This window comes from Triticum aestivum, chromosome 1B (assembly GCF_018294505.1).
Source record: "Triticum aestivum cultivar Chinese Spring chromosome 1B, IWGSC CS RefSeq v2.1, whole genome shotgun sequence".
Classification (NCBI taxonomy): Eukaryota; Viridiplantae; Streptophyta; class Magnoliopsida; order Poales; family Poaceae; genus Triticum; species Triticum aestivum.
The window spans coordinates 123,762,836-123,775,501 of NC_057795.1; the positions used below are offsets into that span (position 1 = coordinate 123,762,836).

The 12,666-nt window shown below is 43.4% G+C and overlaps 1 protein-coding gene across 6 annotated transcripts; it reads left to right on the forward strand.

Moving 5' to 3' along the window:
* The first annotated feature begins 3,006 nt into the window (after positions 1 to 3,006).
* LOC123111356 (uncharacterized) lies at positions 3,007 to 11,135 on the forward strand. Of its 6 annotated transcripts, none has more exons than XM_044532170.1 (12): positions 3,007 to 3,705; positions 3,828 to 3,904; positions 3,994 to 4,150; positions 4,459 to 4,553; positions 7,630 to 7,682; positions 7,748 to 7,863; positions 8,494 to 9,041; positions 9,138 to 9,269; positions 9,355 to 9,429; positions 9,837 to 9,861; positions 9,970 to 10,030; positions 10,808 to 11,135. In XM_044532170.1, the coding sequence occupies exons 7-12, from the start codon at positions 8,739 to 8,741 to the stop codon at positions 10,836 to 10,838; spliced, it is 627 nt and encodes a 208-aa protein (XP_044388105.1). In that variant the 5' UTR covers positions 3,007 to 3,705; positions 3,828 to 3,904; positions 3,994 to 4,150; positions 4,459 to 4,553; positions 7,630 to 7,682; positions 7,748 to 7,863; positions 8,494 to 8,738; the 3' UTR covers positions 10,839 to 11,135. The 6 variants fall into 6 exon arrangements, with proteins under 6 accessions (XP_044388105.1, XP_044388071.1, XP_044388090.1 ...); XM_044532136.1 differs by lacking the exon at positions 9,837 to 9,861 and having other exon boundaries at positions 3,009 to 3,705; positions 3,994 to 4,035; positions 4,100 to 4,150; XM_044532155.1 differs by lacking the exon at positions 9,837 to 9,861 and having other exon boundaries at positions 3,009 to 3,705; positions 4,459 to 4,905; positions 7,799 to 7,863.
* The last annotated feature ends 1,531 nt before the right edge of the window (positions 11,136 to 12,666 follow it).

A 12,666-nucleotide genomic window follows, 5' to 3' on the forward strand; every position in this document is an offset into this window, starting at 1 on the left:
TCCAATTATCCTTCAACCCAGTTTTGCCATGAGAGTCCACCATACCTACCCATGGATTGAGTAAGATCCTTCAAGTAAGTTGTCATGGTGCACGCAATAAAAATTGCTATCTAAATATGTATGACTTATTAGTGTAGACAAAATAAGCTTTGCACGATCTTGTTGTGGAAGCAATAAAAGCGATGGACTGCATAATAAAGGTCCACATACAAGGGGCAATATAAAGTGACATTCTTTTGCATTAAGATTTTATGCATCCAACCCTAAATGCACATGACAACCTCTGCTTCCCTCTGCGAAGGGCCTATCTTTTACTTTATGTTTTTACTTTATGGTTGAGTCAAGGTGATCCTCACCTTTCCCTTTTTCATTTTATCCTTTCGCAAGCTCCTCTTGCTTGAAAGATCATGATATATATATCCAATTGGATGTAAGTTAGCATGGGCTATTATTGTTGACATCACCTAAAGGTGAATACGTTGGGAGGCAACACAATAAGCCCCTATCTTTCTCAGTGTCCGGCTGAAACTCCATAACCACAAGTATTGCGTGAGTGTTAGCAATTGTAGAAGACTATATGATAGTTGAGTATGTGGACTTGCTGAAAAGCTCTATTCTTGACTCTTTCTGATGTTATGATACATTGCAATTGCTTCAATGACCGAGATTATAGTTTGTTAGTTCTCAATGAAGTTTCTGAACCAAACTTGACATTGTGAATAGATTGTTACTTGATAATGAAAAGTTTTATGAGATAAGCTACTATTATGACACTTATTGATGCTAGAAAAGGTGATTGAAATTATCATTGATCAAACTTGTGCACCTGCTAGAATTCACACTTCATAAATTATTTCTTTTATCATTTACCTACTCGAGGACGAGCAGGAATTAAGCTTGGGGATGCTAATATGTCTCCAATGTATCTATAATTTATGAAGTATTCATGCTATTATATTATCCATCTATGATGTTTTATATGCATTTATATGTCATTTTATATGATTTTTGGGACTAACCTATTAACCTAGAGCCCAGTGCCAGTTTTTGTTTTCTCCTTGTTTTTGTGTTTTACAGAAAAGTGATACCAAACGGAGTCCAATCGACGTGCCAATTTTTGAGGATTTTTTATGGACCAAAAGAAGACCACGGAGCATCGGAGTTGGGCCAGAAGAGTCCCGGGCTGCCCACGAGAGTGGGGGGCGCGCCCACCCCCCTAGGGGTGCCCCCCTATCTTGTGGACAGCCCGGAGACCCCCCTGACGTGAAACCAACGCCAAAAATTCCTATAAATACAGAAACCTTCGGGAAATAACCTAGATCGGAAGTTCCGTCGCCGCAAGCCTCTATAGCCACGAGAAATCAATCTAGGCCCTCTCCGGCATCCTGCCCGAGGGGGCCATCATCACCGGAGGCCATGGAGGAGGATCTCGGAGGGGCCATCATTGCCATGAAGGCCAAGGACCAGAGGGGGAAAGCCATGGAGGAGGAAGCACAAGGGGGAGAACCTCTCCGCCTCTCTCTTGGTGGCACCGGAGTGCCATCGGGAGGGGAATCATCGCCGCGGTGATCGTCTTCATCAACATCACCATCATCATCACCATCCTCATCTCTTTTACGCGGTCCACTCTCCCGCACCCCGCTGTAATCCCTACTTGAACATGGTGCTTTATGCCACATATTATGATCCAATGATGCGTTGCCATCCTATGATGTTTTGAGTAGATATCTTTTGTCTTTGGGTTGATTGATGATCTAGATTGGTATGAGTTGTATGTTTTACTTTGATGCTGTCCTATGGTGCCCTCCGTGTCGCGCAAGTGTGAGGGATTCTCGATGTAGGGTGTTGCAATACGTTCATGATTCGCTTATAGTGGGTTGGTGAGTGACTGAAACACAAACCCGAGTAAGAGGGATTGTTGCGTATGGGAATAAAGAGGACTTGATGCTTTAATGCTATGGTTGGGTTTTACCTTAATGATCTTTAGTAGTTGCAGACGCTTGCTAGAGTTCCAATCATAAGTGCATATGATCCAAGTAGAGAAAGTATGTTAGCTTATGCCTCTCCCTCACATGAAACTGCAATAGTGACCACCGGTCTGGTTAACAATTGCCTAGGACAATTCCGCACACCGATCCACCATTATTTCACACTTGCTATTTATAATATTTAGTATTATATTCTAACTTTATGATAACAGCACCTACTTTTATGTTTTAGCTCTCCGATATCATACAAAGTTATTCTCTGCATACCCACAACATAGTTTTATTTCTTGTTTCTAATTGGAAGCAAACGTTCGGTGCACATAGAGTCGTATCAGTGGCAGATAGGGCTTGAGAGAATATTGATCTTACCTTTAGCTCCTTGTGGGTTCGACACTCCATACTTATCACTTCCACCTTTGGGAATTGCTACGATGATTCCCTTCACTTGGGGATTATCAGGGAGCAATTAGCTAGAGTACCTCCGTACAGAGCATTGTAGACATAGAATATTTTTGCAAAATACATACGGCTCTGAATGTGACAGACCCGTTGACTAAACTTCTCTCATGAGCAAAACATGATCACACCTTAGTACTCTTTGGGTGTTAATCACATAGCGATGTGAACTAAATTATTGACTGTAATAAACCCTTTCGGTGTTGGTCACATGACGATGTGAACTATGGGTGTTAATCATATACAAATATGAATATTGGTGTTACACATGGCGATATGAACTAGATTATTGACTCTAGTGCAAGTGAGAGACTGAAGGAAATATGCCCTAGAGGTAATAATAAAGTTATTATTTGTTTCCTTATTTCATGATAAATTTAAAACAAAAAAGAGGCTAGCCAACTCCCCTCCAGAACGCTCCCCCGATTGCAGCTTCGTCGGCCGTCGGATCTGCCCATCTGACGCGTTTGAGCCGTTGGATCTTCATCGTGTGCTTATTGGCTTGGTTCGTCGTCCCCCCATGTAAGAAGTTTTGGTCAATCTGCTCCGCGCGTTCCGCGTCCAATCCTACCCTCGCCTCGTCCCACTCCCACTCCCATTCTAGCCGCCAAACAAACCCTAGCCCCCTTGCCTAATGCCCCTCGATCCCCACAGCCGCTGCACGGCCCCGCTCCTCCTTCCCTCCCGCCACAGCCTCTCCTTGCTCGTAGCCACCTCCTTCCCACCTCCGCCCGAGCTCCGCCTTCCTAACCCGCCTCCTCCTCCTTGCCATCGGCGGAAGCGCTGAGCATAGGGGCAGCGGCTGGGCGCGATGAGCTTACCTCCAGCGGCGCTAGGAACCTGCACACAAAGGGCGACCCCATGGATCCATCCCTGCAGGAGAGAGATGATGGAGGGAGGATTGAAGGACAGGGGGAGGTAGGCGTGCTGGGGCGGGGTGGTCTAGCCTGCGATCCTCGCCCGCCTCCTCCTCCTTGCCATCGGCGGAAGCGCTGAGCATAGGGGCAGCGGCTGGACGCGATGAGCTTGCCTCCAGCGGCGCTAGGAACCTGCACGCAAAGGGCGACCTCATGGATCCGTCCCTGCAGGAGAGAGAAGATGGAGGGAGGATTGAAGGATAGGGGGAGGTAGGCGTGCTGGGGCGGGGTGGTCTCGCCTGCGATGACAGGGCTGACCGGCCGGAGTTGGATCGAGATCCCGTCTGGCACGGCTCGGCTCCAACTCCCTCTTCCAGCTCTCCGCTCCCCGACACTCAAATCTGGTAAATCTCCTCTTAGTTCATTGCGCTCTTGGACGATTACCCGATTAGTTATCAATACTAATCCTGATGCTACCTTGGAACTGTATGGTTGGCTGATTTATCTTGTTTGACCCCTGTTCCAGGCTCTTCTACCCATATCCATAGCTATGGAAAGAAAGCTTGTAGTGGAGTGGCTTCCTTTGTATGATCTTGGAAGATGGTCTGTATTGTTGACTATGGACTTCAGACCGTTTCTATTTTCCTCCGTGAACCTACCACTGACGTTTTGGAGGTGCTTGCTTTGTGTAGATGACCTCTGAAGCCCATTAGAAAGCATGGCAACGGCTAAAGGTTAGCGCATTTCGAGAAGCCAACAGGTCGCCACCTACTTCCTTAGGCTGACAATCACCTGCAGGATAAAGTGCGATGTTTTGCCCGAGGGGTTGGAGCAGGACCGCATGATGAGGTGAGAACAAGGGTCATTTCAGATTCACCTGAACCATCCAAAGTATTTGTTAATAAATTTCTTCAAATGAGCAGTCCATCCTATTAATTACAATCCTTTTAGTTCATGTGAGTAGTAGCTGACTTAGTTGTTTATGTGCTTATGAACAGATGAGTATACTTTTATTTTGCTTGGCAGGGGCAAGATCTTGCTATTAATCAACTTTCTAGAATATTTTTTCTTGATATGAATTATGAAATTTGCTTTGTTAACATCTTCACATATTGTCACCTAAAAGGTGTAGGCTGAGATGATCATTTTATTTGCAGACAAGATCAAGGACTGGGCCAACGCGGTCGTCACGCATGAACTAGTGTAGCCCATTGGCACTGGTAAAGTAGTATCGGCGGCTCAGGGACATGAAGTAAGTTCCTCCGTTTAGGTGTATTGGTGTTTCTGAACTAGCAGGCACAATTCATCTCGTGACCGCTGGCCGTTGTCTTCTCGTCTCCTAAAATTTGTGACCAAGCGATTATACCTGAAACTGAAGCTTGGTCTTTCTCAAGATTTACCATGGTGTAATTTTATGCTATAGTCAAGCCTTGGATATAAAATAAACATGTTATGAAGATGATATATCAGTTTTAGAAATACATATTGAAGGACTATAGCAGCGTTTCTTTTTACTGAATTTCGTTTTGTTGTTTTTTCATCTATATCGCTCATTTTGTTGACATGATTATTCAAATATGCCTAATGTTTCTTTGTTTTTTCAAGTATGGAGTGGTAGACGTCAGGAGACGTGGGGACCGGATTATCCTGGTCAAGCTGGTAGCTGAGGACTTGGTTCTCAATGTTATCAGCAAATATGCCCCGCAAGTAGGCCACAATGAGAACACCAAGAGGGAGTTCTGGGAAGGCTTGGAAGACATGGTTAGGAGTGTACCGATTGGTGAGAAGCTCTTCATAGGAGGAGACCTCAATGGCCACGTGGGTACATCTAACACAGGTTTTGAAGGGGCGCATGGGGGCTTTGGCTATGGCATCAGGAATCAAGAAAGAGAAGATGTCTTAAGCTTTGCTCTAGCCTACAACATGATTGTAGCTAACACCCTCTTTAGAAAGAGAGAATCACATCTGGTGACTTTTAGTAGTGGCCAACACTCTAGCCAGATTGATTTCATCCTCTCGAGAAGAGAAGATAGGCGTGCGTGCCTAGACTGTAAGGTGATACCTGGGGAGAGTGTTGTACCCCAGCATAAGCTGGTGGTTGCTGACTTCCGCTTTCGGATTCGTGTCCAGCAGGATAAGCGTGCCAAGGTCGCTAGAACGAAGTGGTGGAAGCTCAAGGGGGAGGTAGCTCAGGTGTTCAAGGAGAGGGTATTTAAGGAGGGCCCTTGGGAGGAAGGAGGGGATGCGGACAATGTGTGGATGAAGATGGCGACTTGCATTCGTAAGGTGGCATCGGAGGAGTTTGGAGTGTCCAGGGGAAGGAGAAGCGAAGATAAGGATACCTGGTGGTGGAATGATGATGTCCAGAAGGCGCTTAAAGAGAAGAAAGATTGCTTCAGACGCCTATACCTGGATAGGAGTGCAGACAACATAGAGAAGTACAAGATGGCGAAGAAGGCCGCAAAGCGAGCTGTTGGTGAAGCAAGGGGTTGGGCATATGAGGACCTCTACCAACGGTTAGGCACGAAGGAAGGTGAAAGGGACATCTATAAGATGGCTAAGATCCGGGAGAGGAAGACGAGGGATATTGGCCAAGTCAAATGCATCAAGGACGGAGCAGGCCAACTCTTGGTGAAGGACGAAGAGATTAAGCATAGATGGCGGGAGTACTTCGACAAGCTATTCAATGGGGAGAATGAGAGTTCTACCATTGAACTGAATGACTCCTTTGATGAGACCAGCATGCGTTTTGTGCGGCGCATCCAGGAGTCTGAGGTGAAGGAGGCTTTAAAAAGGATGAAAGGAGGCAAGGCGATGGGCCCTGATTGTATCCCCATTGAGGTGTGGAAAGGTCTCGGGGACATAGCGATAGTATGGCTAACCAAACTTTTCAACCTCATTTTTCGGGCAAACAAAATGCCAGAAGAATGGAGACGGAGTATATTAGTACCAATCTTCAAGAACAAGGGGGATGTTCAGAGTTGTACTAATTACCGTGGAATTAAGCTGATGAGCCATACAATGAAGCTATGGGAGAGAGTCATTGAGCACCGCTTAAGAAGAATGACAAGCGTGACCAAAAATCAGTTTGGTTTCATGCCTGGGAGGTCGACCATGGAAGCCATTTTCTTGGTACACAACTTATGGAGAGATATAGGGAGCATAAGAAGGACTTGCATATGGTGTTCATTGACTTGGAGAAGGCCTATGATAAGATACCGCGGAATGTCATGTGGTGGGCCTTGGAGAAACACAAAGTCCCAGCAAAGTACATTACCCTCATCAAGGACATGTACAATAATGTTGTGACAAGTGTTCGAATAAGTGATGTCGACACCGATGACTTCCCGATTAAGATAGGACTGCATCAGGGGTCAGCTTTGAGCCCTTATCTTTTTGCATTGGTGATGGATGAGGTCACAAGGGGTATACAAGGAGATATCCCATGGTGTATGCTCTTTGCGGATGATGTGGTGCTAGTTGATGATAGTCGGACGGGGCTAAATAGGAAGTTAGAGTTATGGAGACAAACCTTGGAATTGAAAGGGTTTAGGCTTAGTAGAACTAAAACCGAGTACATGATGTGCGGTTTCAGTACTACTAGCTGTGAGGAGGAGGAGGTTAGCCTTGATGGCCAGGTGGTACCTCGGAAGGACACCTTTCGGTATTTGGGGTCAATGTTGCAGGAGGATGGGGGTATTGATGAAGATGTGAACCATCGAATCAAAGCCGGATGGATGAAGTGGCGCCAAGCTTCTGGCATTCTCTGTGACAAGAGAGTGCCACAAAAGCTAAAAGGCAAGTTCTATAGGACGGCGGTTCGACCCGCAACGTTGTATGGCGCGGAGTGTTGGCCGACTAAAAGGCGACATGTTCAACAGTTAGGTGTGGCGGAGATGCGTATGTTGAGATGGATGTGTGGCCACACGAGGAAGGATCGAGTCCGGAATGATGATATACGAGATAGAGTTGGGGTAGCACCAATTGAGGAGAAGCTTGTCCAACATCGTTTGAGATGGTTTGGGCATATTCAGCGCAGGCCTCTAGAAGCTCCAGTGCATAGCGGACGGCTAAAGCGTGCGGAGAATGTCAAGAGAGGGCGGGGTCGACCGATTTTGACATGGGAGAAGTCCGTTAAGAGAGACCTGAAGGATTGGAGTATCGACAAAGAGCTACCTATGGACAGGGGTGCGTGGAAGCTTGCTATCCATGTGCCAGAGCCATGAGTTGGTTGCGAGATCTTATGGGTTTCACCTCTAGCCTACCCCAACTTGTTTGGGACTAAAGGCTTTGTTGTTGTTGTTTTTGTTGTTTCTTTGTTTTTTCAGGTTTCTCAAAACTAACAAATGCTGCTCTATGATAAATTAGGAGGCTGAAGATGGTAGCTTATTGAACTCTCATTTTGGAAAAAATCTAGAGATGTGTAGTGCTGATAAAGAAATGCAGGTATGTATGAGTCTGATGTTTGCATCTTGTGATGCTCACATGCTCGTGCAGATGCAATCTGGATTTGCCGCCACCGCCTCGAGTCGCTTCCGCCTGTAAATCCAGTCGCCACCATGGTAATTTCTTTTCAGTCCCAACTCTCGTCTTGTCCCCCGCATTTGCTTGCTACGAGTTATTTCTGTGTGTGTGCTTGTTGGCTTAGTGACGTGTGTGTTCAGGCATGCGTTGTCTTTGCCTGCCAGGGTGTTGGCTCTGCTACTTGGCCGGTTACAGCGAGTAGGAAGCTGATAGGATGGTATTTCTCCTTCGTCAGCCAAGGAGTTCACACATCTCTCGGTTCTCTAGGCATGTCACCATGGACAAGCAGAGTGGGAGGACACTCTTCTACTGGTTCTTGGAGGCTCAGGCACAACGTCTCCTTCTCTAGCTCAATTGGGATTTCTTACTTACCTCATTCTCTTGTTTTTCATTTTTTTACTTAGTCACTTATTTCTGGAAAGATTTTGTAGCTATTATCTTGAGCTGCTTGTAGTTCAATAATGTTTCGGTTGCTACTTGGGGTGCATACCTGAGAATACACATTGTTTTTCAGTTCAATGCACAATAGATAACTTTTGGTTGTCGCCATTAGGACACAAAAGTACTAGATTTTGAAGTTTTTAATAGCTCAAATATGCCAACTGCAGAGCAACAAGGCAGTTACAATGGTTCCATGTCCTAATTAGTTCTTTTATTTCGTTTTGCAGGCGTATTATGTTGGAGGTTGTTTCTTATTTTTACTATAGATCAAGTTTCTTTGTTTCCTTTCTAGCTACCTCTGCTGCATTTTTTTATATATCCTATATGCTTTAAATATCCTATATGCTATCATGATCCTTGCTTCAGTCATCATGTTGATTTTCCAAATTTGGTCTGGTTTTTTTTGGCCCTTGTGCGCTTTGATCGATGTGCTCTGGCTTTGTGACTCTGATGATGCACATGCAATGGCGGCATGGGTGGAACGAGAGGAAGGATGGGAATCAGCTACTTGCATTCACACGGAGGAGGCAACGTCGACTCGATGGCACATCAGAGGAGGTTGGGCTCGTTGTGGATCTTCTTGAGGCAGCAGGACGTCGGCAAGAGCATCGCTGCTGGCAACGGCTCGAGTGACCTCTTGAGGATCTTCTCCATGAGCATCTGGGACGACACCAACTCCAACATCATGTTCTCAGCGCCCGATAGCAAGAAGGCCGAGGTGCTCAGTGACAGTGATGTCAGTATGGTCACCAGCTTCAGCAACATCGACTCCCAGGTAGGACAAACTTCACATATATACACTTCACATCCATCCGGACTCTCCCACCTGCCAATTGTTTAATGCTACACTTCTACTAACACCTTGGTCCAGATTCAGTTAGCCCTCTCGAGCTGGACATGCCCAGCATGGACGACTACCTGCAGCTGCAGCAGGACTCCGCCGACTACAGAGTCCATGCCAAGCGTGGCTGCACCACTGACCCGCAGAGCATCGCTTGGGAGGGTTAGTTAGTTTGCTGCAACATTTTTGGTATTCGTCTTGGTGTTGGATGTTTATACTGAACATTTTTCTTCCTTATGTTGTTTAGGAAAGAAGAACAAGGATCAATAAGAGGCTAAGGAGGCTACAAAGACCTCATTCCCTACATGGACAAGGTCACAAGGTAACTAAATCAGCTGAATTGATGCACACTGTCAATTATGTTACGACACAGAGATGAAATTTTCACCAGGAATTACAGAAAATTGTACTCGCTAAAGTACTAAATCTGATGACTACATGCTGCATATTTAGCGATAAAACTGAATACTAAAGTACTAAATTTGGTGTTCCTAACCCGAGTTGGAAGTGTTGCCCACGAAAATTGGTAGTTGTCAATAACCCAGACCTTAGTTACTTCAGATTTCAGAATTGCAAAAGTGGCAACTAAAAAAAAACTTAAATGTTGGCTATACTTTCTGTCGTTATCATGATGGTGCAATACTTTGTAGTAGATTCTCTTCGAATCTTTCTCTAACAAGGTTATGGTAGTAATTTGTACAAAAGTTGCTATGATTTTTTGATTCTCAGTTTATTCTACCATGGATTCCCTCTGGTATGTGCATGTTTCACGACTGAATATACATGTGGAAGAAACTTGAGAGCCAATATTAGTGCTAAAGGATTACTCTGATTGCCGATCTATGCTGTCGCGGCAACACAGGCCAATACACATTCAGGAAATATGCGACCAACTTCCCCAAGATCCCGCATCGTCTACTCAGGTTAATTCTCGGTCTACAACCTCCAAAACCTGCAGTTCTATTTTTAAAAATGCTTAAGCACCCATTGCTCTAAGCGTCCGCCTGTCGCTTCGCTTATGCTTCATGCTTTCCTGAACATTGATTTCTATCAAACTTGTTTTTTAAGTTTTCATGCTGATTACTGATTGTGGGAGCTGAATTGTGCTCCGGTGGAAGTGTTAGAGTGTATCATTTTTGTAAGCATAATCTATATCTATTCCTATTGGGAACATACCCATGTAAGTATTTGTAAGAATCCTGTAGGAGCATGCTACTAGGACTTATGTAGATTGCTATTCTAGACATTGGCATGAGAATGGTCTGCATCCTATATATGGTCTTAGTGCGTCTAAAAAAGCACGTGTTAGATAACTATCAGCACAACGGTTTCTAACCAATAGAAAGTTACTCCCGTTGGTATATATGAGGGAATGTTTAACATTTTGTTAGAATAATGGTTTTATTAATTGGATCATTATCACTTTCATGGTGCGCCTACTTTCAGATATGTAAAATCCAGGACTCTATGTAATGTGCCTTCAATATCTATTTAACAGTTGAATAGCAACATCAAATCATTCCTCGAACTTATTATATCATGCTCTCTAACTTCTTGACATTTAATTTCAATTAAACAAATCTTGTTCATAGTGAAAAATATATTTTATAGAAAAATAGCCCTTTATTCTGTTTATTATCTCTAGCTACTTCTACTGTGGTCCTTGCTTAATACTGATGTTTGTCTTGTGATTGATTCAGGATATTCTGTGCCCCAAGCCCTACAGAATAATGCCCAGTCTAATTTCAACAGTGGGCACGACAACATCAAACTTCTCTCTTCAATATTGAAGAAGCGGCTTACTCGGATCAATGGGCATGCACTTAGAAAAATAGCTAAAGAGTACGTGATATTCCTAGAGTAAATAAAGGACATGGTGTGCTCATAAGTTAGACAGAAGCAAAATGTTATTTATTATGCTCCTGTTGTATCTTCGGACGTTTTCTTCCACCTACCAATACCCCAGTATTGAATATTTACTTTCCCATTGTCGTACATAAACTGATGTTAGTATTTGTGCATACTCTTTGTCTTAAGTGGGCTTTCTTTTAAAAAACATGCCTTTATATTACCCAAATAACATAACAGATTATGTAATCTAAGTATATATTTTAAGAGATAAGTCTTAGTTTTTCATATAGATGGGTTACAAATTGTATGGATTCAAATTGGACTCTGTCATTTGGTCGCAAAATGATCACAGTGATGTGTACGACCTCCTCCTAGATGTATTAATCTCAATCTCATGTTTGGTTTTCTTCCTTTTCTCTTCTAATGATGTAATTTCTTTTACTAAGATAACACCATGTTTGTTGTAATGCCTTATTTGATGTAAGATCCCTTTTCTACTTTGAATGAATTTACTTCATATATTAATTTAGTTCATCATTCAGAGATGGTGGAATATTTTTGTCCTTCACGGTTAAATGAGCATTGTGTAAAAGTATGTCTAAGTTCTCTTTCTTCAAGTGCTTCAAGTAAATGAAATTGTTTATTTCAAATTTAATACCTTTTAATAATAATCATAATGAGAGGGGTATGCTTCTCTCTCTAGGCAAATGTTACTTTAGACAACATGTACTAATAAATAAAAACTCTGGAAATGTATTTGAATCGCACAAAAATAGTTCGTAGTTCTTATTCATACTTCAAACACGTGAGGCTCTGCAAATTAAACCATGTTTTTTTAAGGCACATATGGATTTAGCAGACCACAACTAAACCGACTCTATATACATGGCCTGTCGGATTTAGAAGACCACAACTAAACCGACTCTATATACATCTCCTGTCCTTAGTAAAGGAAACTATTTTCATCGCGAACATGGCTTTAATTGATGGTTCTTGCAGCATGAAACTATTTTCATCGACAACATGTCTTCAGCAGGTCTCTGCGCCATTTGGCGCAACGGGTCAACTAGTGTTTATTATTCATGCTAGAATTGTATTAACCAGAAACATAATACATGTGTGAATACATAGACAAACATAGTGTCATAGTATGCTTCTACTTAACTAGCTCGTTAATCAAAAATGGTTAAGTTTCCTAACCATAGACATGAGTTGTCATTTGATTAACGGAATCACATCATTAGGAGAATGATGTGATTGACTTGACCCATTCCGTTAGCTTAGCACTTGATCGTTTAGTATGTTGCTATTGCTTTCTTCATGACTTATATATGTTCCTATAACTATGAGATTATGCAACTCCCATTTGCTGGAGGAACACTTTGTGTGCTACCAAATATCACAACGTAACTGGTGATTATAAAGGTGCTCTACAGGTGTCTCCGAAGTTACTTGTTGGGTTGGTGTATTTCGAGATTCGAATTTGTCAGTCCGATTGTCGGAGAGGTATCTCTGGGCCCACTCGGTAATGCACATCACTATAAGCCTTGCAAGCATTGTAACTAATGAGTTAGTTGCAGGATGATGTATTATGGAATGAGTAAAGAGACTTTTCGGTAACGAGATTGAACTAGGTATTGAGATACCGACGATCGAATCTCGGGCAAGTAACATACCAATGACAAAGGGAAGAACATATGTTGTTATG

Excerpts from the sequence above, each read along its gene's own strand:
- LOC123111356 (XM_044532150.1), top strand. The coding sequence starts at position 8,739 with ATGGGTGGAACGAGAGGAAGGATGGGAATCAGCTACTTGCATTCACAC. Across the intron at positions 9,042-9,137 it reads TCAGCAACATCGACTCCCAG|ATTCAGTTAGCCCTCTCGAG; the intron begins GTAGGACAAACT and ends ACCTTGGTCCAG. Across the intron at positions 9,430-9,969 it reads TACATGGACAAGGTCACAAG|GCCAATACACATTCAGGAAA; the intron begins GTAACTAAATCA and ends GCGGCAACACAG.